Source organism: Oxyura jamaicensis, chromosome 12 (assembly GCF_011077185.1).
Source record: "Oxyura jamaicensis isolate SHBP4307 breed ruddy duck chromosome 12, BPBGC_Ojam_1.0, whole genome shotgun sequence".
NCBI lineage: Eukaryota > Metazoa > Chordata > Aves > Anseriformes > Anatidae > Oxyura > Oxyura jamaicensis.
In genome coordinates, this window is record NC_048904.1 from 15,223,978 (window position 1) to 15,249,447 (window position 25,470).

The 25,470-nt window shown below is 42.3% G+C and overlaps 1 protein-coding gene across 28 annotated transcripts in view; it reads right to left on the reverse strand.

Annotated features, from left to right (window-relative positions):
* Nucleotides 1-1,071: 1,071 nt before the first annotated feature.
* Nucleotides 1,072-25,470, reverse strand: part of MAGI1 (membrane associated guanylate kinase, WW and PDZ domain containing 1) — a 274,668-nt gene continuing 250,269 nt past the window's right edge. For 8 of the 28 annotated variants that reach the window (XM_035338209.1, XM_035338207.1, XM_035338215.1 and 5 more), the window contains 10 exons: nt 25,087-25,164; nt 22,316-22,407; nt 21,163-21,355; nt 18,496-18,789; nt 14,974-15,177; nt 9,563-9,653; nt 9,380-9,443; nt 8,379-8,525; nt 7,023-7,161; nt 1,072-3,402 (listed from right to left, as the gene is read on the reverse strand). In XM_035338209.1, the coding sequence (XP_035194100.1) occupies nt 2,702-3,402; nt 7,023-7,161; nt 8,379-8,525; nt 9,380-9,443; nt 9,563-9,653; nt 14,974-15,177; nt 18,496-18,789; nt 21,163-21,355; nt 22,316-22,407; nt 25,087-25,164 (2,003 nt within the window). In that variant the 3' untranslated portion in view covers nt 1,072-2,701. Of the gene's footprint in view, nt 3,403-4,962; nt 5,052-5,158; nt 6,917-7,022; nt 7,162-8,378; nt 8,526-9,379; nt 9,444-9,562; nt 9,654-14,973; nt 15,178-18,495; nt 18,790-21,162; nt 21,356-22,315; nt 22,408-25,086; nt 25,165-25,470 lie in introns of those variants that run through there. The other 20 variants (XM_035338212.1, XM_035338236.1, XM_035338234.1 and 17 more) reach the window with 14 other exon arrangements.

The following is a 25,470-nucleotide window of genomic DNA, read 5'->3' on the forward strand; positions in this document are numbered from 1 at the left end:
CAGAAGATACAGAGTCAGGAGCAATGCACTCCATCACAATAAAATTTCATAGTAAAAAAGCACAGGGCGTCATAAAAGAATCAAACCTAAAATGTCCATAAACTTTCTCATTGACCCAAACATACCCTTAAAGAGTCAGGCTGCACCAGACCACCCTTGCTGGTGCTGTGATGGATGTACAAACTGTTCACTGCTGCATGTGATGATCTTGAAGGACCATGCATGTGATGATCTTGAACAGTGACACAAAAGCCAGGCACAAAAACAAACCCTGCTCCACCTAAACGCTCAGCTTCTGATTATTCTGGGGAAGAAAATCTTATACTGGAAAACTGGGAACCTTTGCTTTAAGGCTTGTCAAATGATTAACGTATGCAATGGATGACCCTTGGAAACTGTAACCTACAGTTTACTAATTTAGACAGGGGCGAGTAACATTAAGTTGTGGCTACTCCTTTATCTTACCACTACACTCGTATGTATGCTTTGTATGGAAAACTTTATTTGATAATAAAAATAGCATTCACAGACTTTCTCCTTCTTTGTTGCTACATCATATACATAGTGTCTGTTCCGAGGAAAGAAGCTTGTACTGGTTAAGTCCACATCTACTCATCCTAGTGTTATGTATAAACCCAATCAGTCAAATAAAGCTATGAACAATGTAGTATTTATATATGCATAGTGTTTTATAAAAAAGATTGGCCCACATACTGCTTTTCATCAACACCGAAAAGAGCATTATGTCTATAGCACATTGCAAGAAATGATGATTGAAGAACAGAGACTGCATACATGTGCTTAATAATATATAAGCAGGCCCACCATGAAGAAAGAAATGATATTCAAACCAACAAAAGCTTTAGAATTACTTATATAGTCTCCCATTTTAAAACAGCTTTACATACCTGATTCAGTTTACATTAAAATATATCCCCTGAATCAATTTGTTCCATTTTCAGAAATATAAACACTTAATCACATTCCTCACAGCTAAATTTTGTCATAAATCCTCTTTTATACAAGAAAAAGGCAACAGTTTTGTTTCGTTTGTTTGCTGTTTTTTTTTTTTTTCTTTTTTTTTTTCCAACAGGCTCTATTAATTACAATTTAAACTGTACACACAATGATCGGCCATCTTCTTTCTTGGTTTTGTTTTTACAGTACCATGGCAACAACAGTGATCGACTTGCAATGTTTTTGTGTTCATATGGAAAATGTGGAACAGTATACATGTACACACCAATGCACTGTAAAAAGCAGCAGTTTACTTTAGTGGTCCAACAGTAACGGCAAACATTTTGGCTCAGCTAGGCAGTAATCCATTAAAATCTTATACCAATGCTACAGCAGACTTACCACACAACTTGCAAATTTGAAAATACAACTTAGAAACTTGCAGGTTTCCCTTTTGCTGCTGTTCTTAGACTCAAATTTACAGCATACAACCAGTACGGATAGGCTTCTACAACCAGGTTGTCCCACTGATTGCCTCTTTTTGCCCGTGTTTTTCCTTTGATACATCTGATACATCTTTTTTTTTTTTTTTCCCTTTTTTTTTTTTTTTCCCAGCAAGTGCACTCCTTTTGTCTCAGTAAGGATGAACCAGTAAACCAAAAACTTAAATACCGAGCGAGAAGGAGAATTTTCTGAATTTGGCAAAAGAAGAAAAGCCCACTGGTTTTGCCTGAGCAGAAGGAATACACCCGCTCCGAGGGAGGACTCCGCTCCCCACCGCATTGTGCCTTGTCCCACGATCCCGTTCCCTTCCCTTGCTTCAAAGCAGACAAACAATACCATGCATGCTCGGGTTGCTGTCCATATACATCTAGAAGATGAGTAGGGCTGCGGTGGCTGCCTTAATGACATATCGTTAAGTGTGGCTGAGGCTAATGAGAGATCAACAGTCTACGTTAGTGTGTGACACAGGCATGGTGGTTACCAGTCTTTCTGCCTTTGCGCATCCTGTAGAGGGGGCCTGAAAGTATAAACTGTTCACGGAACAAACTAGAAATTCCTCATCGTAAATCATCTTGTGCTGTGTGGGTTTTGATTTTTTTTTTTGTTCTTTTTTATTTATTTATTATTTATTATTATTATAAATATCCTTCATTGAAACAGTAGTCTCTTCAAACAGTTCTTGCAATTTTAGGAACATTTTGTCTCTTTTTTAATTCCTTCAGCAGGAGCGCTCCATTCCTACTGAGATGAACAATTTTCTTCCTTCCCCACCCCCACCCCTTAAAAAATTTTCTACATACAGTGTAGCAGTGAGTCACTAGAGAACAGTCTGGATCAAATTATTCAAACTTGGTCATAAAATCCTTTACCTATATTATATTACTGGCTACCCCCACTTACTATATTGGGGAGGGGGGAAAGTAGCCCGATAAAGGAATTATTCTTAAGAAATCTACAAAGAATGTAGAAACAAAACTTTATAATCCTTTAGGACCAACATTTGGCAAGTAATTAAAAAAAAAAAAAAAGAATACACTGAAAAATACTTTCTTTAATATTATACATCAGGCACAACACTTTTTTTGTTTGTTTGTTTAAGATTTCATCTGCATAAAAGGTTTGTAGGACCAGCAGGTGCCGGGTGTCTCCTCGCCTTGCGGAGGCTGGATCCTTCCAGCTCTCGTGCTCTCTCCTCCACTCCCGCGGCGTGGGGCAGGCGACGGGGACCCCGGGGGACCCCTCAGATGCTGAGGTCGGTGCTGCACTCCTTGTAGGGCCGCCTGCGCTGCTCGGGCAGGTGCCGGCGGCTCGCCTCGTGCTTCCAGCCGGGGTCTTCCCTCTCCCGGTGGCCGGCTCGCTCCTCCCTGAGCCGTCTGTCGGGCGACCTCTCCCTCCGTCGGTCGGACGACTTGGCCCGCCGGTCGAGGGAGGCCTCTCTTCTCCGGTCGGGCGACAGCCTCGGCTCCGTGAGTCTCTCCAGCGAGCGCCGGCGCCGGCTGGGCGACCGTTCCCTGCGCCTCTCGGGGGAGAGGTCTCTCCTCCTCTCATGCCGCTCCCGCCTCTCCAGGGTGTTGTCAGCGCTCCTCGTCCCTTCCCTCCGCTTTTCGGGAGACCTCCTCTTCTGCCCGTTCACCACCGCCCTCTCCGGCTGCCTCTCGCGCCTCCTGTCCGGCGACCTCTCCGTCCTCCTGCCTGGCACGGTGTCGTTGGATTTAGAAGTCCCATTCCAAGTGTGGTGTTCATTGGGATGTCTGCTAACCTCTCTGCTGCCTTTTAGGTCTCTAACGTAAGTCCGCCTGTCCCCATGTTGTGATGATTTGTGAAGGTCTGGTGGATAACTGGACTCCAATGATGGGTGCTGCCGTCGGTCGGATGGCGCGGGTTTCATTTCCGATACATTTTGTGAACCTGTGGCGGGACTGTTCCTGTCACTGCTGGGGTCTGAAAGAAAATAACAGCAAAGGGTTTGGTACCGAAGCCTTCCGCGGCGCCGTGACACCACTTATCACTCTTCAGACTTCATTAGTGACAAAAACAAACAACTGTTAAAGCAGTCAGCGAAGGCTAACCGGAGCTTTTGTTAATTTAACTGCGAACAACGAGAGTTACAGGTTAGTACTGGTGCTGCTCTGTTCATTAGCCGTGTTTTGGTCCAAGCTGATATCGTCTTTATGCTCTTCTCGTCATGGGGCATTTTACATTTCCCCCAAGCCCAATTCACAATGTTTCGCTCACACTACTTTCTCTACAGTAGGGTAAAAAAAATGTAGTTTGGTTGTTGGATTTTTTTTTTTAAAACAGTTTCCAATAAAGAGGGCCGTTAGGAAATGATTTTTTAAGTCTTTTGAAAGCATCGCCTTCCAGTTGTGGGAGGCTTTGTTTCAAATAGCAGAAAAAAGCCACAGAAAATAGAATTGATTATTATGTTTTGACCTTGTAAAATAACATTTTGAAGGTGTGAGAATTAGACTGTAATCAAGCAATTTCCATTTTACTTAATCTCACTTAATTCTGCCACGTTATGAAAAGTCCTAGGGTAGATTTTGGTTTTGCCACAATGATTCAACAAATGATGACAGAAGGTATGATTTTTTTTTTTTTTTTTGTATCAAAGCAATGGAAAGGTATTGTAAAATGTAGAATGGCTTTGATTAAAATCTAGTCTCCAGTTCATTATTTTCCTGTAGCGTTTCAGGTAAAATACAGCTGAACTACCTCTGTAATACAAACTGCAAAGCAGCAGAATAACCCCCGAAACCCAAACCCCAGCCCTGCACTGTAGCTTAGCTACAATCACCCTCGTCATTTGTAACGGATGTTTATGAATGATTCATTAGGGACACGGCAAACATGAAGGTATCTGCGCTGACTTAATGTGAGCGTTCATTTTATTTGGTTATTTTCTTTGAAAAGTAACTTCCGCACGGCAGCTGGGCCGGTGTTAGCTACACTTCCTGGGTGCTCCCTGCTGCTGGCTCTAACCTCGAGGTGGGCTGTCCTGATGGCAATGACCAAAAGCCCTCACAAACACTTGTGGGGACACAAATTTTTCTGCTTTTCTCCTTTTTGTTTTCCCTCCCCCATGCCAAACACTGTGCCCGCTCCTTGCTCCTGTCACCGCAAAGTGTCTCCCATCTGGTGGCATTTCCATTCCTTAGCTCGGGAGGGTCAGTGTGTGTGCGTGGGCCATTATTTTGGTGATTTCCAGGTGAAACCCACGGTGCGACTCACGTGCGTGCGTTTTTGCTTATTAGCTTTTCCAGGCAGCCGCTGGAGGACCACACCGCTTTTCCGTGGCTGTAAGCACGCGGCTTGTGGCAACCTGGCTATGGCACAAGGTACGAACGAGGCTTACACGTGTTGAGTGGCGTACTTACAATTCGGGGGACGCAGGGTGCTCGGAATGAATTGCTGTACATATAAAATATAGCGAAGCGGAAAGCAATGTGAGGGAATTAGGCCACAGCACAAAAACACCTAATATTGATTTTAGCTACAAACCGTAGTTTGATTATGGCCCATAAGGTAGAAGCAAGACTCCCCGAGCTTGTCATTTCTCATACATGCAGCGATATTAGGAGGTATCATCGCTGAGGAAGGAAGAGCCCAGCACCAAGAAAAGTAAGAGAAAGAGAAAGAGAAAAGTAGAAAATTTAGATTCCCTATATTAAAGGTGAAAGAAAGAAAAATCTTCATATTTTATCTTAGAATAAAGAAAGTTTATTTTTCCAGTCAGATTGTCTAGGCTTCACCCAAATATAAGGCTGCAAAGACAGCAGTTGTTATTATCGTGACATAAAGAGACATCTAAGAGGTGATTCATTAACCCAGACAACGAGAGCATCCATTCTAAAAGACAGCTGGAACAGCGACACAGAATGTCATAGAAAAAACATTAACAATCAAACAACAACGAAAAATAAAGTCCACCAGAGACCACAACATTAAAAATAAGTACAAAACTCATTACAAAAATATACAGCCTCATAGAGAAGCACGTTCCAATCGAGTCAGAAAAATATTGGAACTTAACATTATTAGAGGAACCATTTGTGACTGCAGCGAACAGAACGAAGAGAGGAAGGAGTCCCAAATGTTACAAGGATATTTCTTTACAGTAGTGCGGCCCCTGTATATTAAATCCTTGCTTGAAGAATGAGCATTTTAGTGGTTTAGCATTAGCCAAAATAAAATTGGTGTTGGATTTTCATCCTCAGTGCAACAGACATATGCTTTGAGATGTGAAGCACTTAATTTACAGGGTATGTATGCAGTCTAGCATATGATACAGTACTGTACATCCAAAGGAATATAGGAAAAGACAAAAGTAGAAAGAACATTACAGAATTTCAGTGCCATCATTGAACCTTCTGGTGTGCTATTTATATTACAGAAGTGTAAACCCACAACTTCCCTTCTGTATCATTAAATACTTCGATTGTTTGTTGGTTATACTCTGAATTGGTCATTTAAAGTTAAATAATGAACAGAGTGAGCAGAAATGCTCAAACTTGGTACAATAAATAAAATCTAGTTCATAAACTGTGCAGAATGATTTTGGTTTTGCTATTAGGACATGGAGTGAATGATAAACACAGAACTTACTGACACAGAAATAACCCAAATAAGGGGAGAAAAATATAAAGGACATCCCTTCAATCATCAGTTTCTATAGAAACCTCAAAGACCTTTGGTTGGGAGTAGCCCTCCATCGAGGGCACAATATTTGACAATTATCTCAAATAAATAAGACATAATTATAATATTAAATAGTGTGCTAAGTTAAGCCACCCAGCAATCCAACCTCCGGGGGAAGAAAAGGAATTCTAATGCAATTCTTAGTAAGAAACAAGGACTGAGTGTTTCCCCCAAGACAGACACGAGAGCACCTTTTCATAACCTCCGCACCTTTTCAGACCTTATAAATTAACAAGTTGAAAACAGCAGACTGTTTAAAGGGGAAGAAAAGGGCTCAGGAGGCCAAATCAATATATTTTTGTAGTAAAGCTTTTCTTATTTTTTTTTTCTTAAATAACTTTATAAATATTTACATAAATATTAAGGGAAGGCAAAAATCCCATAAGCCATCTTGGCATTCATGTCTATGGATACAGACAAGAACTAAGAGAAAAACCTAACAAAAAATTCACTGCTTCAGAATAACAAATCAGGATCCCAGTTTTTGCATTGATTAGAAGTAGAGACCTATTTGAAACAACAATTCAGCCGCTGAGAAACAGTTTGGCACAGTTCAATGACATTCCTTGTTTGGCTGGACAAGACAATAAGGTTTTTTGTTTTGTTTTGTTTTCCTCTCTGATCACCAAAAATACTGCTATGATGATCTTGCCTTACACTGCGCCCCAAGTCCATGGAAGCAAGCAAAGGATGAAATGTGTAGAAAATTCAGCACAAGCGAGGCAATTAACCATATGTTGCAAAGGTTGGTAAGACACTGGTGAGAAAGGAAAATAAAAAAGAATTCCCGCTTCAGATCTTGAGACAAATCATTCATGGAGTGATGCCAGGGAAGAAAGGAATGTTTTCATAGTTTGACCCACCATATTCTGGGACAGAGCCATCTCCACGTTTCAGAAACAGGCGGACCCTGCGGCCACCATTTTTAATCAGTTCGATGGCCCGAGCGTGCTTCATGTTCTTGGTAGTTTCCCCGTTGATCTCTAGGATTTCATCACCGATCTGTCAAAGCAATAAAAGAGTCTAAGATTAGAAAGTAACCTGCAAGAGGGCCACCACCAGCACATCACAAAGAAAAAAGTGTCCACAGCAAAGGTGGAAGAAGAAATATGCAGCAGGTAAGTCTACACGTGCCAGACTCCTTCCAGTGACAGCTACTGCCAGAGCTGTGACTCCACAAAAAGCAACGTGAAGGGGAGGCATGAAAAAAAACAGAGAAAGTTTGAAGTGTTAAATTATCTCTCTGCTATTTCGTAAAACCACCTGGCATTTTTGTATTGCCTAATAACTAGATCTATACTAGAAGCAGTATTGTTTTATTTTATTTTGATTATTTTTAAGATTTTGGTCAAAGTTGCTTGTTTTACAGTCTGCTGGAACCAGCACGTTTGAATATTTTTGGGGTCCATTTCTCACTTGGATACAGACACCTGGTATGAACCAATAAACCTGCTTTTGTAAACATAATTTATCAGGATAGAAAAACAGGGCTTGGAGGAGCTTGTTAAAGCATTGGCTTCCCCACAGCAGCAATGATTTATTTTCATCAGCAAAAATTTTGGACTTATAAATCTAGCCCTAGCAATAGAATTTTGAAAATGCCCTGTGTGTGATTTATTTGGAGAAGACAAAGACATGTTGTAAAGTTATTATGCATTCTCTATCCGAGGAGCATGGAGTGCATAAAACTTGGCAATTTACTTTTTCTGTAGGCATTTTATAACATATGACCATGCATTTATAATTGAGGTGATATGCAAAGTTAACAGCTAATACTTATTAAAAACTATACAGTAATTTTATAACCCATCAGTCAACATACATGAGTGGTACTCTACCCAGCAGAAGAGAGGATCAGGAAGGACAACCTAATTCTCTTTTTATGGCTCCAGCTTTAAGGGAGCTGGCAAAGACTGTGACTGTAACATTTTGATTACCACACGCATCTTCATTAGGCTTAGAAAGTCAGTTTGTATGTTAGAATTTGGGAATCTGGGTTGGAGCAAGGATGGGGTGAAGTCTTCCAATGCATGTACACTTTCATAGACTGTACATAAAGAATGAAAGAAAAGTCACTGATAGAAGTAAATCTACTGTTCCTTTCAGCTACAATTTAATTTTCCCATTAGCTGGCACAGCAGAAGGCGTGCCTTTAGGGGAGAGGCAGGGAAGTCAGCTTATTGCAAAACAGTGTGTTTTTTAAATCTGTTTGTGCATACCCTCATCTTCCCACATCTCTCAGCTGGACCATCCTCAGCTAGCCGCAGCACGTACAGATCCATATTATACTCCCGGCCGCCTCGCAGGCTAAAGCCAAACCCTTTGGCTCCTCGTTCCAGCTCAACAGTGTAAAAATCTTGGTCCTGCTGGAGGGAAGACAACATATGTACAATTCAACAGAAAGTTAAACGCTTCTCTATTTCTCATTTTGAAATTATTAAGCCAGTGAACGTTATTATTTCTGGAACTCGTGAAGTACAAAAATAAAATCAGTGGAGTTTTCACACACACGAACATTTCCTGCTTTCTCAGTCCCCATCTGCAGAGGAAGGCTGGGATGGCCTTGATCCCAGTGTCTGGCTCTGTTAGCTGGTACATGGGACAAGTCTACACCATGGTGCTGTCTTCTTTTTGTTAAGACCTCTCCTATTCCTTTGCAAGAAAGTCAGAAGCACATGCACTGTTTTACTCTACAACATAATGCTGTTGGCGTAGGGATGTTTTGAAGTCTGTAATGGAAGAGGTTACTTCTGGGATAGCCAGTGGCAAGGAAAGATAACAGTGAAATAACCTCTCTAATAAGGTCCTGTCTGCAAAGCCAGGAACATGTCGGCTATTGCTCCTTATTAAGTTTTGCTTGTTTTGTTCTGATTTTATCATTTGCACACATCAGTGCTTTGTGGAGAACCCCCTCAAAACATACACTTCCACAAAAAAAACACACCAGTTATTACTGTGGTAAAAATGTTAGCATTTCTTTCTTCTTCTTTTTTTTTTTTTTTTTTAAGTCTTGATAAGAATGCATTGGAAATGCTTGTCAGATGAAACAACAGCAATACATATTAAGAAACTAATCAGCAAATCCCTCTCTCCAGCAAACAGACTGAGGGAGAACAGCCTCCCAGTAGGAATTTTCCAGGGAAACGTTTGAACACAGCCCTTCAGCAGACTGGAAGCAACAGTCTGTGGTAAACAAAGCAATTAGGAAGGCACTCCTTACCTGCGCTGCTTGGGGCGGTTTGAAATCAAACTGGGATTCCTGCTTTGGTTTGGTGTTGTTCCTGCTGCAGTGATTGAAACAGAGAGGGAGATGAAAAATACAGCTCATGGAATGTGAAGGTGATTAAGAAGTAACCAAACAGAGCGCATGGCAAGATGCTCTCCTCAAAGAAAACAGTCTGACCTGGTCTCCTGCGGTATTTGCTGAGGAGTATGTGTGGTGGTAATTGTAGCAATTTTTTCTGCATTGGTCAATAAAGTAGCATTGGAGGATTCTGCAAAATAAATTTAAGTTTATTTTTTTTCATTATGAAGGAAGACCATTAGCTGTTCACTGAAAAAAAAAAAATTACAAAGTCATTTAATTGGAAAGCATCAGTATTTTTTGTTTGCTTGTTTTGTTTTTTTAAGAACTGGAAACTGGCTCAGAATTTCCCACATCCCAAAACAGACAGGATAAAGTCTAAGCTAAGACATAGCAATTATGTATATAAAACTGTACAGCACCCCATTGCACAGAAATATTGGCCTTTAAGTTGCCCACTGAAACTTAGCACAATACATCCCTCACAGAATCACAGAACGATTTGGGCTGGAAGGGACCTTAAAGATATACTATATCAGGCTGTCCAAAGCCCCGTCCTCAAGAGTCTGCTTTTTCTGGCATCTGTCATCAGATGTAGGAAATCACTTTCTACCCTTCTTCTCTGTAAGAAAAAAAATAAAATAAAAAAGAAGCCTTCCAAACACTGAGCCCTTCTAAACACTCCTAACGAGCTAGGAAAGCTAGGAAACACTGTCACATCACTGCTGTTGTTGTAGCCTATGCTCTTGAAAATGTCAAGGCTTTACTGAAAACATCATATTTAGTTTCATCACTGAATAAGTTAACTAGAAAAGAATGTGTGTTCCAGAAACAACCACAGCCAGCCTCCACGAACAGTGTAGAGCAGGGAGTCAAATATTTCTATATATTTGTATAATACATACATAGTATATTTGTAATATATTTTTACACGAATGAGGCTTTTTCAGTGACCAAATGCATCGATCTAAAGGGAAATCCAAAGTCACAACTGGAAAAAGAAGAAAAATTTTAAAAAATAAAATAAATTCTGTGTTAGACACAGAACAAAGACTGACTTGTGAAGGAAGGGTTGAAGAATGCTTTGTCTGTTATATAATGGCACGAATTCCAAAATTCCAATCATTAAAGTCTCCAAATATGGAAGGTTGGCTGGATTAATCTTAAAGTAGCAATAACTATGCCATGGATTATGAGCTTAGCAGTACTTCCTCCATCACAAATTGCAATCAGTAGGATTGAGATGTGGCTTTTATCTAATGCCTCACAAGGTGATATTGAATATGGCTAAACCCCAAACTTGCTGAAATTTGTCCTTGAAATGTCACCCACTGGTGCCTGAGCACTCAAAGGTGCACACAGGGATGTGGAACTGCCTGCACCAAATGCATTGATGGCTCTGGGTACCATTTAAAAAAAAAAAAAGCTCACTAAGAGAATACAGAGAAGAGGATTAACCTCAAAGCTTAATTTACACCATGATGAATGACTCCCACCCAACGTCAGCATTGAAAAAGCCATGTTTCTCCATGCAAAGCAGGAGGTGCTTCCAAGAGATTTCCTCAGTCCTGCTTCAGGAACAGGGAAGGGAGCTGCTGTAGACATGACTTGAGTGACCATCTAGCTTCTCCTCATGGTACAGCATGGTAAAATCATCCTCTTGCTATTTTGGAGCTTTATCATAGACTTCAATAAATACAGAGTTAACTTAGAACTCATTTAAAACTCTATCTAAAATTAAGGTCATGCGAATGTCATTAGCCAAATTTCAACCCTGTTTTGGAGGAAAGGCCTGGAACACATGCTATGGAACTCAACACATTTTCCAGAAATCCATGTTGTATCAATCCTGAACTGAAAATAGTACTGAACGGTTTCAAATTTTGAATTGTTCTGGTGTGCCTGCACTTCATCTAGAAGAGGACCATGGAATACAACTCATCACAAAACACTAATAAATACTTTTCAAGAGCAAAATCTAAGCTGGATGCACAATCAGTGGTTAAAAAAAAAAAAAAAAAAAAAAAAAAAAAGGCACCATCAGACAACAGAAGCAAAATCTGGGTGGAAATATCTTGCTCTCCAGAATAAAATGACAAGGTTTTCTACCCTGCCCTTGTTTGCCTCATAAGCTCCAAGCATCTGGTAATTCATTTTATTGACTATGGAAAAAAGCTCCCACTTTAAACAGAGTCCAGCTGTAATACAGATTTGCAGAAATGGGAGGAAAAGTGGTGGTCATGGGTTTACTTGGATCTGGGAACCTATTTTATTTCACGGATTTATTTCAGTTGTGGAGGAACCTAAAAGAGCTGAAGGTTTTTCCTTTCTATAGCTGGTGTTTGTCAAGGGAAACTCAGGAAAAGGGAAAGAGAAAGAACTGTTTAAACAGATGGGTGCAAGGAGAGCACAGCTCCTTTGCCTGCAGCGTTGTGCCCAAGTTAACATGCCCAAACCCATAGCATCTGGAGCTGTAACATCTTCCAGACCAGAGCTGGCTTGCATCCAGTGGCTCGGAGAGCAAGAGAGGCTCCTGGGTCTGCCTGCACCTCTTGGGGCAGGCATGACCAAAAGATGCCTTTACAAGGCGGTGCCATCGACAGCTGGCTTGTGTGAGAAGGAGACGTCCCTGTGTGTGGTTAAACTGTTGGATTTAACAAAATAATTCTGTGTATTTTGTAAAGATGCCTTGATGCTAAAATCTGTCTCCAGCTTCAGAAGGTCCTGAAACATGGTTAAGTGTGCTGTATTCACCCAGAACAAAGCCGCTGAAATCCTCCACAAATATTTGGAGATGAGATGAAGATGGGCTTCAAAGAAAAAGCCACATTCCTCCCCTTTAGTAGGTCACAGTAAGAATACCAAGTAGAGCAACAGCACATCTTTGGTACAGATGTATCTTCACACCACTGTACTGGGTCTATCTTTAGCCCACCCTACCCCGTGAGGCAGGATTTGTGCATCATTTTTGCTAGTGTTTTAGACGCAGGACACATGCCAGCCACCATGCAAAATGGGAAAGGAACACAAATACAAGAAAGGTTGTCTCAATCAGTAACAGTATGTTCTAAACCCTACAGATTTCCCCAATTTCTTGCATTGCTCTTGCCCTAGAATACCCAGACACCAGTGCCTAATCTAAGGCTGTTGTTTTTGGCTGCTTGTATCCTTGTATCAGCCAGTAGCATGCTAACCCATCGTAATGCCATTGCAAATACGCTCCTGTAGTGGTCTATGAGTTGGTGCAAGACTATCACACAGCAAAAACCTTTGGGGGTTTTAATAATGTTAGAAGAGATTAGCAATGTGAGTTTATTGTGAGTCTTGTGATGAGCTTTAGTTTCACCTTCATCTGAGAAGCACAGCTTCTAATTTTTTTCCCGTCCATTTACAATGTTAGACCCCTTAGACTTGCCAAAAAGCACCCCAAAATCAGAAGGCAACTACAGAAATAAAACAACATTGAGACTGATTTCTTAAATCACATGTTTTCTGAGCAAACCTCTCACCATGTTTCAGAGTGGCTGGCCTTACTAGCATTTGGAAATTAAATGCAGATAGAGATGGCAATCAGGCTTTGAATTTGCAGGACTCAGCAAACAAAAATGCTTGAAGCCTGCATTCCTACAAGAGAAAAGAGTTGACTCCTTCCCAGAATTACAGCTCTCCATCTTCTCTAGGAATGCCCAATATCAGTCACAGCTGCAGAGCTCCCTTCTAACCTAAGCAATTTAACAAGGTATTTTGTACACACATTTGCATGAACAAGGCTGGCTGAGCATTCCTGCCAGGATGCTACGTTCCTCTTCAAAAATCCCAATGGTTTAAAAGTTATTTCATACGTGTTCTTTTTTCTTCAAAGATTCATCTGCCTAGATTTTGATCAGATACCAAAATAAAAGTAATGAACAACTCTTCTCCTGGTTCACCTTCCAGAACTGGCACACGCAGGCCAGCTCAGCCATTAGCCTGATTCACAGCCATTTTATTATTCATGAATATTTATTTTGCTGGAAGCTGTAAAGGATCACATCCCATTTGACCTGGTTGCTGTTAGACAGTAGAAAAATAAAGCCTTCATGCAGAACAGATCACCCCAAAGAGAAATCATTTATAACCAGATCACCTCTGGTCCTGCCCTGCTTTTATCCTATAGCTAAACATAGCACAGTCATGCTCTGTGGGGTAACCAAATCCCCGGTTCAGCTTACTACAGCCACAGAAAGGAGAGTTAGCAACTAGTGAATGTTTCCCAGAGAAAATCACATCATGTAACTCCTTCATTCAGCGTTACAGATACCAGGCTCAGTTCACAGCTTCCCTCCGGTTCTTCGGAAGCGGTAAGTGCACTAGTGCTAGTCCAAATAGACAGAGCGACAGCAAAATGCTTCCTGTCAGGCTGCAGGATGAAAAGGTCTCCTTCCAATAGTTCTCATCGTGAGGAGACATCTGCAGTTCAGTCAGACTTTCTCAACCTTCCTTTCAAATTTAATCACACTTTCTCTATGTTTAACTGAATGCAAGTAATGCCCTGCACAACTCTAAGAAATGCTCATTAGCGCTGCATCTGAGCTATCGGATTCGATACCCATGGATTTAGCTTTAAAGAAGAGCAAAGTGAAAGAATTTCTGCCCAACGAGTACCGTCTGTGAACCTGTCCTCTGCAGAGCAGGACAATGAACAAATGAAATCCTTACAGTTTGGAACCAAAGCAATTTTAGCTCTGCTGCAGATACTTTCTGTATGTTTCTGCTCTATTCCTATTTGGCATCGCAGGTAGGGATTAATTTCATGAAACTGATATATAACGCAGACCCTCACTTTAACCAAACAGTTCAATGACCTGAAAATAGTACCAAGTGTCAGCATATTGCTAGGCATCCTGCACGTTCCCTCTCATCTGAAACAATGAGATCTTGTTCAGAGGAACCCTTATGACTGTCGGGCTGCGAGCCCACAAGCAGCTCCAGAGCCATTGCCATTTAATAAAGTCATTTGAAAATGTACCGAGATGGCTTCAAAAAGCAACTTAGGCAGAATAAAAACAAATCTTCTTTTCAAACAGCTTAAAACATTAAAACAAGTGTTTTTCTCTTTCTGTGATCTCTTTATAGCCTGTGGAAAGCTTCAGGGATCCCATAAATGACTGAGCTTGCAGTGATTCTCAAAAATCCTGAAGCTCCATTATTAACTGAGGAATCAAATTAGAGAATACCAAGATATGCATCAAATTTATGGGAGATTTTAAGGAGATACTTGGAGGAACACAATCAAATGGAATATAATTATTTCTTTTTTTAAATCAGAATCCTCCTGTTTAAAAAATAGGGCTCCTGCTTCTATAGAAAGAAAAGGGAAATACATCTACGGGACATTCACAACCCCCTTGCTGCTAATTCCCAAAGCAGGAGTGGAAATCCTTATGCTTTTGCAGCTCTGACTGACGTGAAAAGCCCAGGAACAAAGCAACAACAGGGTGAGATAACACAGCAGGGAACAAATACTTTACCATCTCCTGGAATGATGCGCAGAGTAACGGTGTTTCCCGCTTCCTTAATGAGGTTGACGATGTCTGAATGCGACTTGTTGGTGATGGAGCACCCATTCACGGCCAAGATCCGATCGCCTACTTTCAGCTTGCCACAGCGGTCTGCGGGACTCCCTTCAATTATCCGACCTATTTTGTGAGGCATGGCCACACATGCATTTCCCGCTTTTGTATTGGTTTGGGGGTTGTTTTTGTTTTTGTTTGGTTTGGTTTTAATTTTTTACATACGTGGGAATTACGGTGAAGGGGAAAAGGAGAAAAAGGGTTGAAAAGGGAAAGAGAAGGTTAAGGGTTAATTAATTAATGCATCAAGCAAAAGTTATTATAGGATAGCTTTGCTGCCAGTGTTCAAAACATTGGCAATCAACTAGCATGAGTGCACAATACTTTTACAAAAAGGTGCTTGTTAACCCTCAAATCTCCCTCCCCCTTGATCTCTGTTAATACACGGTGAGCTTTTATGAACTACAACTGCACTTAGCAGCCCCACAATAACCCAAATCCCCAATCAAAATTTATTTTTGTATCAGAAAATTGAAACTGCGTGTAGAAAACACAACCTTCCTCCTCCAAGATTACATCAGTGTCAGCCTCTTAAGTCTTTCCCTAAATCAATTGCTGTTCAAGCTTCTGCCAATGTTTTGTTCTTTCTCAATTCAGAAAGATAAAATCATTCTAGTCCGAGGAGGGAGCGCACCTCCCTTTCTACCACAAAGACCCAATCTATCAGCGCTGGATGGGGAAGCAACATGAAACGGTTTTCTTCCATTGTGAATAAAGGTACCACCAGGGAAGGCACAGGACCACTACAGATGGGCCAAGACTGACAAAAGGTAACCTGTTTGGTGCAGGCATCCACCTCAGCCTGTGTTAACCACCCCCCTTTTTACGACCCAAGATGGCATAAGGGTGGGAGTGGGGAAGGATAAGGCCCTCCTGATTTAAATACCCCTAAAACCACATGCAAAACCACTGGCACGTGTCTGGCACGCGGAGCCAGAGCATTTTAGGGTGCATGTGTTTTGAAGACAAAACTCCCCTCTTGTCGCATGCAATTGCTTGGCCCCAGAAACGCAGGGTCTTCCACAAGATGTAGATTTGGGACACAGGAGCTACAGGACAGTACTCAGGTAAATCCTCTGGGCTTTTGTACGGCTTCATTACGTGGGCAAGAGGCCCTCAGGCATGCAGCGCATGGTGAAAAGCAAGAGGTATGCGGAGTGGTCATCTGATACTTCACACATACATGATACATTCACCCTCAAGATGCACTTTCCCATCTGTGCTCTAATCTTTATTTGATTAGTAGTTTTAAATGTTGCTGCATGACAAAACCAGAAATGCCATAAAGAAAAAAAGGCTAAGAAAAGGAATATGAAGTGAGAGAACAAGGTTGGAAAGATGCAATGAAAACTAGCAGAAGGTGTTAATACTATTTGCAAATGGTGGGGGATTTTTTATCGCTGTTTTACTGTGATGTTAGAAAGTTTCCCTCTCTGGTGACACAGAAATTCATCCAGAATAAAGACTGTTGCAGGGGTATCTGAAATAAGCTCCTGAAATAAGGAAGGAGGTCCAGCTCTGGCCAATCCATGGGAAAATAGATGAGAGCCCACACCAAAGTGACCGAGGTGGGTTTTAGAACCAGTTTGGCCCATCTCTGAACACTACCTATGAAAGAAAAAAAAAAACTACAAAGCAGGCACAGAGCAAGCACCACACAGCAGAGGGAACACATCTCATGCAGAGTATAAGAAAAAAGCTGAACACGGTTGAAAAAAATTAAAGGAAAAACAGTCACAGATCAACAGATCTCCATGAGGAGCCCCTGCACAGAAAACTTCCAGTTAGAGAGTATCTTGGGCTAAAACAAACACAACTCTTTACAATTTCAGGTCAAGGTTTCTCTGCAGAAAACAGTTAGAGCACAGCCTGCATACTGTAGAAGTTCTTTACGCATGTTTGAAACGCGTTCAGAAGATAAAACCTCTGTTTTAGACTGAGTTCAGCTTATCCAATATTGCATTACACCGTTGTGTTCGGGCACCAAAGTACCGATCCTGGAAGCACAGTTTCCAGCCATGAGGACAGCACAAAGGTAGCCTAGCACCTGAGAAGTGACAGAACTCACTCCACCAGGTCTGCCCTGGATAATTCCCCCTTGCACCCTCCGCTATGGCTGCCCAGAACAGTGTTTAAAAATGGTCTGTTCTGTATTGATGCCTGCAAAGGAGGTGATGCTCCCTTGATCCCTTGTGCTTTTACTAGTGTAAGGGCACTGCTGCTGGGTGATCGCAGGAAATTTCAATGGAAAAAAAAAAAAAAAGAAGGGGAAGGCCACTTTTTGCCACACGCACCTGCCTGCCCCAGGAATATCCAAGCTGTACAAGGAGACTGCAAGGCATTTTGTCTACAAAACACAACCCTGCTCTGAGAGGCAGCGTGAGTATGGCCAAAGCATTTATTCTGCCCTTCCTTTCCCCCTCCATCCATAGCACGTGCCACAGACTAAGAGGGAGAGAACGTCTTCTTTTTCCCCTGTACAGTCAAAGTGGATGCTATCTCTTGGAGACTATAGGAAAGGAAGAAAGTGGCGTTTCTGATTGCTTTCCTCCTTGCGATGACAATTCTGCTCTAGAGCAGGCTGTCCTGCGCACACATGGAAAGCCAGCTTATTTGTGCTTTGCAATATATGACTCATTTGTTCTGTAAACAGAATGACACCTCTTTCGCAACAACACCTGGAAACAAGTGTCTGTCTAGCAGAAGAGACAGTCTTCAGAAAGAAACCATGACCACTGCTGTAAGGGCAGGATATTGAGAGTGACATTGCATAAACCTTGTTCCCTCTTGTTCTGAAGAAATGGGTTTGGGAAAAGGAGACACAAGGTGGAACGGGTCAAAAAAAGTCCTGTGTTTTGTTTTTTTTTTTTCTTCTTTTTCTCCATCTTATGTCTCACCAGCAAGCACTATTAATTACAACTTTCCAGTCATCAGCACGCTCACTTTGTAATGAGGATCAGAATAACCCTGATTGCCAAAGAGAAGTTAATCAGTTTAGGCATTACTGCTTTTAACGATGGCTCAATTCCACCATCAGGAGACAGACTTCCTGCCGCTTGCTCCCCTTCTGCATTACACAACAGCATCTTTGAGGGGATCCCCAGCTGCTCTCCTGAGAGCAAGCCCCAGAAAGGTGCCCAGCTTGCAGGGACAGCCAGGGCTTCAGGGAGCACCACGAATTGCCACTGGTGGCATTTTTACTCTTCAGGATGGGACTTCTCATTTTGCTTTTCTTGACTCAGTGCTGAACAAAACCCAGGAGGCAAACACCTACCAAGTCTCATCCTCTGATTATGCCATTAATTACACAAATTAGGTCATACCCATGACTTTTAATTAAACATCCCCACTTGCCTCCTTGTGCTGCAGCACTCAAACCTGGGTCTCATTCGAGGGGTGCTGACAAACCCCAAGACTTACCGAACGTCGTCCCCGCCTCCGGCCTGCTCACCGACGAGACAATGACAAAGCCAAAGCCCTCGTTTTCGCCGCGGCGGATTTCCACATCGTAGGGCTGGACCACGGCGCTGACAACGCCGCTGCCTCCCCCGCCTCCGCTCCCGATGCCACTGGTGCTGCCGCTGCCCGAGCTGACGGTGTTGAGGGAGTTCTGGCTGCCCTGCGGCGTTCGCTTCTCCTCCGTCAGCGAGGCCGGCTGGTTGCTGCTGTGGTGGGATGAGGCTGGGGACGGGACTTCATTCTCTGCCTTGGGAACTGGGGAAGGAAAAGAAAAGACCATCTGAGCAAGCTGCACTGTTTAATGGTTGGCAAGTGCTGCATGCTGAGAAAAAAGAAAAAAGAAAAAAAGCATAGCACCTGCTTTAATCCATAAATCATGACCAGGGGCTCTGTCCTCCATCTCCTCTTAGATGCCACCGCAGCTCTGTTCAGTGACAGCACTGACCACACACCCACATCCGCTGCTGCCTATGGTCACGCAGCCAAAGCCTTCCACTACCACATCCCCTCTCCAGTTACACATGTACAACTGCGTGTACATGCACAAGCCGCGGGGAGATACAGTAATACCAAATAAATATTCATCCCTCAACACTTGGGTATTTTATTTTTTAACTCAGTGCTATCAGTTGGGTAGCACTGAGTGTTTTTAATTAACGTGATCATGATTAATAATAAATACCCACACTAAAACAAAACAATTGTGAACTAAGCCTTTCTGGATGGAGGAATCAAAAACTTTCATCTGTACAGTCTGGCACGGCTGGGGGGAACCTTTAAACATTATTAACATTAATATTAAACACTTGCTTAACAGCAACTGAAGTTGGAGGTGGTATTAGTTTAAAATCTAATAATCAGCTAACACAAGGCTTGAAGAAATCTCAAAAAACCTCTTAGTCCACACTCTACTCAAGTCCAGGCCAACAATACTTACTGTCAGTCCTGGCAGATGTTTGTCTAATCTGCTGTTAAATATCTCCCCAGGCAATCTATTGGTTGTAATATCTAACTTAAATCTTCCCTGCTGCAACATAAGGCTATTATTTCTAGTTTTATCTTGCAGGCATATGGAGAACATATTATTCCCTTCCTCTTTGCAGCAGCCTCTTATAGTCTTGGGGAGTTTAACACCTCCTCCCCCTTGTCTGTTTTAGCCTAAACAATCCCAATTTGCTCAATATTTCCTTGCAGACCATGTTTGCTAGAGCTCTCCTTATTCTCCCTGGTCCTCTGGACTCCCTCCAGTTGGGCCCCCTCCAACTCAAACATGTCTTTCTTGAAGTGCTGGACCATGTTGCAGCTGAGAGATCATCTGCTGGGAAATCAGGAGAGTTCCCTGCTGCCTACATTCCAGCAGTGTTTGTCTTTACCTGAGCCAACCCCAGGTAACACTTGTGGCCTACAATAATTTCCACTTCTCTTTACCCAGCCAGTTCTCCACAGTCCATTTGTGCAGCAGAGAGCAGTATATTGCACTTAGATAATATAATACATAATATTATAATACATAATATTCTATATATTAAGAATGCATTCTACATATTAAGAATGAATAAACATTCCCCAATATGAATCTCAAGACAAGGAGTACCCCTTTAGGTAAACAATCTTTTGCTACTGGCATATAAATGAGCAGAGGAGTAAGGGACCAAAAATCAGGAAGAGGTTTCTCTGAAAATTTATGGTAGAATTCAAAAGCCTACAAATATAAGGCGAAAAAAGGGTTCCTGAATAATTTATCCTAGAGTAAGTGTCCACATTTGAAATGAATCGGAAATAGCGCTGAACAAGCCTCTGAATGAAATATCAAGGGTTTATACCAAAATCTCTCATGCATCTAAATCTTTTATAATTTCCAGCCTGCAGGGTTATAAAACTGGAAAATGCATGTACAGAAACAATACCAAAAATTCAACTGCCCTTCCTTTCCTCTAAACCCTCATCTAAAACTTCTCTCACAATGGCAGCTCTTTGTCAGGAATGAAAGATGTGCAGTGCGAACCACACCTGGCATAATTCAGCATAATCAAGCCTCTCTGTTACAACGAACACGCAGTCCCTGTGCTACCCTACTGGATCGGTGACGCTTACAGTTTTGCATCCTGCAGTGTAGTTGACTACATGGCACCACCTCACCTGAAGCTTCTCCTGCAGCCGGGACATCAGCCACCACACACCGATCCCCTACCTCGCTCTGCCCTTGCCTCCTCTCCTGTGGACTCTGGAGCATCTTTTCCCTCCCTCCCTGTTTAATGGTTGTTATCGGGCAGCACGGTTATTTTGGGAAGAAAACAAAATACACAGGCAGTCAGACACAGTTCCTGTCACCGTATGGATCCAAATAAAAATGATATGTTGCAATGGAACAGTTCCCCATTTTACCAGAAACCTTCACAAAGACTGGAAGACAAGTGAAATTGAGAGAGTCTTGACTAGAAACTAAATATGTGATACATATTTGATCAAGAACAAAAAAGGTTAAAAATAGCCAAGAGAGAAAGAGTAACACCGCATCCCCTGAGTTCTTCCAGTGTTACAAGGAGGAGCTTTTGTTCTTTAAACTGTTGGCCGAACAGATGGAGTCTGGCAAGAAAATCTAGCCCGCTGAGCGACACTGCAGCCTACCTGTGTAAACTACTTTGCGCCTGACAGTCAGATTGACGTGACCTTGTTTGGCTGCCTGTTGCATAAGCTGGACGACGAGCTGGTGCGATTTCCCAACAACGGGCGTCCCATCCACACAGATCAGCTCATCGCCCGATCTCAGGCGGCCGTCAGCATCAGCAGCACCCAGCGGTACAATGTGACCGATGTAAATCTGATGAATTAGCACAAACAGGAGAAAGGAAAGAAAGAAAGAATGATAAATGAGAACAGTAAATGCTCAACAGCCAGCTAGAAGCGAGTGGCACACACATTTAGCAGGGGCCAAAATTGTTGACAACTGTCTGCTGGTCAGGAGAGCTGGTCCTGTGGAAAACAGCTCCACATTAATCTAGCCCTATCATGAAAATGGTAATCAAGATACTGACATCTTTTTCCTTTAGGCAGTCCTCTCACTCTGCTGACAGACAGCCTTGGGAAATGCATTCAATCAGACAGTAACCAGAGAGGAGGATGGCTAAAAGCACTGGGAGCCTTGTCAGGGAGGCCGAGATTGAGTTATCCTTTCAGTTGCCTCTAGGGTTTACAAGTTCAGTCCCTTCAGCCTGTCCACCAGTGCAGTTTTGGTTTATCTTCAGTGAGCTCAACAGAGTGGCTCTGGAATGAGACGGATTCATGGTCTCTCTTTCCATAACAGGCAAAAGGATTTTGGCAGGAAAGTATGTGAACATTTATGCTGCTACTAACTAGCTTTGACCTGCATGGTGTATGATACCTTTCAAGGCACTTGATTTTGATAAAGAAGCTAAACAAATACAAGAAACGGAATTCAGTAAATATAAGGACCACCACTCTGAGGTCAAACAGTGGAAACTACCTGTAAACTTGAGCAGGACAACCTTTCCTCAATATCCAGGCAATTCCAGATGTATGTGTTTTCATCTGGGCTATCACAAAAACAAGGAATAGCAGAGGAAGTCATACCCATTTCAAACGTGGGGGTTCAGTTGGTTTTTGGGGGCACAGTGGGGAGGAAATGCGAGGTATAAAGTCATAGCCCATTAATTATTTAAACAAAGATGCCACAGTGCAGTTCTGCACGTTTGTGTGTGCTCTTGCTGTGATTCTGGAAGATGTAATGAGTTAAAACAAGCCAACTTCTAGGTGTACTCACAGGTTCTCCAGGCTCATTTCCACCCAGAATCCTAAATCCAAAACCGGTTTCCTTTCTCCATAGAAAGATATCCTGCTCTTGATAATCTGGAACTGAAGGGAAAGAGGAAAAACTGTTATTTTTAATCAAAACCACAACTATAATATCAGGACTACTCTGATGTACATGTAGAGGGATCTGTTGCACAATTTTATTCATTAAATGAGATGGTCTTGAACATTTAAACATAATTAAGAAGATTTATAGGTTTAAGTAGCAAAGGATTATTAATTAAATCACAACTAAAAATTATCCCATGGTTTCTACTTTCTAGGTGTCTAATTGTGATTTTGTTTATCACTGTAATATTTCCTTCCATCAATATTAGCATCATTACCCAGTGCAAGAGCCTCTTCCAAATCATCAATAAATGAATGTGCACGACAGAGAATCACTCTGCCAGAAACAATACAGCTGCCTCCTCTTTCACAGGAGACAAAAGAGCTACTTGTTATGACTTCTATTGTTTAATTAACTTTCAGAAGCATAGTTTGCTATCTGTCTACTGACACTGCTTTAAATAACTACAGGACAGATCCCCAACTGGTGGAAAACAGAAGGGGTCCTCTCAAAGCAGAGCAGCTCTCCAGACTTTCACTTGCTCATGTACAGGTTTTATTAAACCAATGAACAGACAAAAACAGCTGGAAACATAAAAAAGAGATCAGCCTTACCTACTCATTAGTATGGAACACCAGCAAGGTTTTTACAATGAATATTGCATACTGTGAAGTACTAACCTTGAAGTGTAGTTGAACAGAAATATTTCACATTAACTTATTCATGGTTGCTTTCATCCCTTTTTTAAAAATGCAAAATTAATTGCTAACATTAAATCGTATCAGAAGACAACTTCAGGTTCATTTAATATTTATTGGTTAGTATCTATAACATTGACTAATTTTGTAATGATCCCCTCCCAGAATTTATAATTAACGATCAAAAAAGCTGTTCCTTTACAAGTCAGCTGCCTGTATCTTTAGTAAAGAACCAAAGCATATCATCCAGAAACATAATTTCAGTACGTGCAACTCAGATACAAGATGCAACACATTCAATGACACATGATCTAGCTTTCTGTATCCACGAGCCAATAAACGGGATGTTTTCCACTGGCACCAGTGAGTGTCAGACTGGGCCCTAACTGCATTTTGCAAGGTCGGTGCTTGTTGGGTTGGGTCTGCTCTTTTGGGGCTTCTCAGTGTTAAGACTTTTCTCTGGCTCTGATGCTCTCTCTTCAGTGACTCACCAAGGGGTTTAAAATACAATAGGAATTCAAGACGTGGGAATACTAAAAATTAAAAGAGCAGGTGATTGCTCAGGCTCACGGCTGGTTTGACATACTCATTCATATCAGTTTCTAGCCCTCGGATTTACATACTATATTTTCACATATTAATTGTTTGCAGTTATAAACTGAGCTTGAGACCTGTGCACATTACCTTGCTGAGCTCGAGGCTAATTTTTGCCCAGCTACAATCATAGCACCCAGGTGCTGAACGCGCTGGAAGCCCCCACTGTTCATCAGTTAAAACTAGCAGGCTGGAGGCAGCTTGCCATCCCAGGGAAATGCGGCACAACAGCAGAACACAGACAATGAATTAATTGCTGTTTGTCACTGCCTTCAGCAAGTGGGAGCGTGAAGAGCAGACACACTCGGAAGCGCCTCTCTAGCACTTCGTAGGCTTTTTTGGCAAAGGCTGGCCCCAACCAATTAATAGCGCGTGTTGGATCTGTCAGAGGCAAAATGGCTTCTGCAGAGAGCTTCAGCGTGGGCCCGTTTTTCTCGGCATCTCTCAACACCTTCCCATTTGTCAGCTCTCCAGCCTCCCTGAACGATGCCGTATGCTCCCAGTTCGGGTACCAGCTAGCCCATTAGCGGCCGCTGGAGATAGCGGCGAGCCGAGGTGTAACGGCGGGGCCAACCCACAGCAACACAAAGACAACTCATATGGGCCCCAAGAAACAAGTTCAGTCACATAACGCTCCTTGTGCTGGGAGGATTACAGAAGGGTGAAACACAGATACAAACGTACAGACAGCACACGTTTACACAGCGTGAGTACGAACCCAACAAAACCCCTTTTACCGCTTTTTGCTCCAGCTCTGCAGTACGGTGATGCACTGAGGAAACCCCATCCACCTCCGTGCTTCCTCACAGCCGAGGTAGGACCACCTGCTCCTAACTGGCCACGCTGGAGAACCACATTAGGTTCTCCACTGTTCAGTAGTGCTTCCCAGGAGCCACCTTCCCTACTTAGAAAACTTCATAGTGGTGCAGAACTTAGAATGAAAAATGGCCTCCAGGCGCCATTCGTAACACCTATGCACCTTGACCTGATCTCAAGCTGTCTGACTCTTTCAGAAAAATCATGTACAGAGCCCAAATTGGTAAAATTTACCAGTCTGCTCATCCTGTCCTAAAACAGACTGCTTGGAGAGCGTCGCAAAAGTGGTAAGAGGAGTTCTGCTGGGGCCAGAAGACAGAATGGGAAGGGGAGGCGAGTGCCGTTTCATGATGGGAACAGGAAGGTGATGCCCCCACTACGGCTGCCTGTGGGATCCTTCACCAGCCAGTACACAGTCAAGCAAATGCTTTGCACCTCCATGGCTAACCTCGGCGCACGGCCCCGCCAGGCGCCCGCGGTGATGAGGATCCCCCCGCCACAGAGCAGCAATGACACCAGAACAAGACATCACAAGACACAGATACATTCTCGGCACAGTCTTACATTCTCCAAAACTCGTGGAATTGATTTCTCTCTCTCTCTCACCCTTGCTCAGTCCAGTTGCAGGCGAAGGTGACATAGCTGTAACATTAATTTTACAGTTTTGCAAAGCTTCATGTATCCGCTTTCTTGTTAGTTCATTTAATTAATATTGACTGTATGGATCATGTTAGGCTTTCATGCATGTAATTGCTAAGGTTATAGCTACCATGGATAATTACATACCAACTTTCACGTCTATTTGCACATGTCTGTGTACATGGGATACATTATACACACACATGCGAGTTTATACATTTATTCACATACATGCAGGTATATTTGAGAGACCTTTTTTGTTCTGAGAGGAGGAATTGATTTGAGAACACCTCAGAAATACTTTTCTAC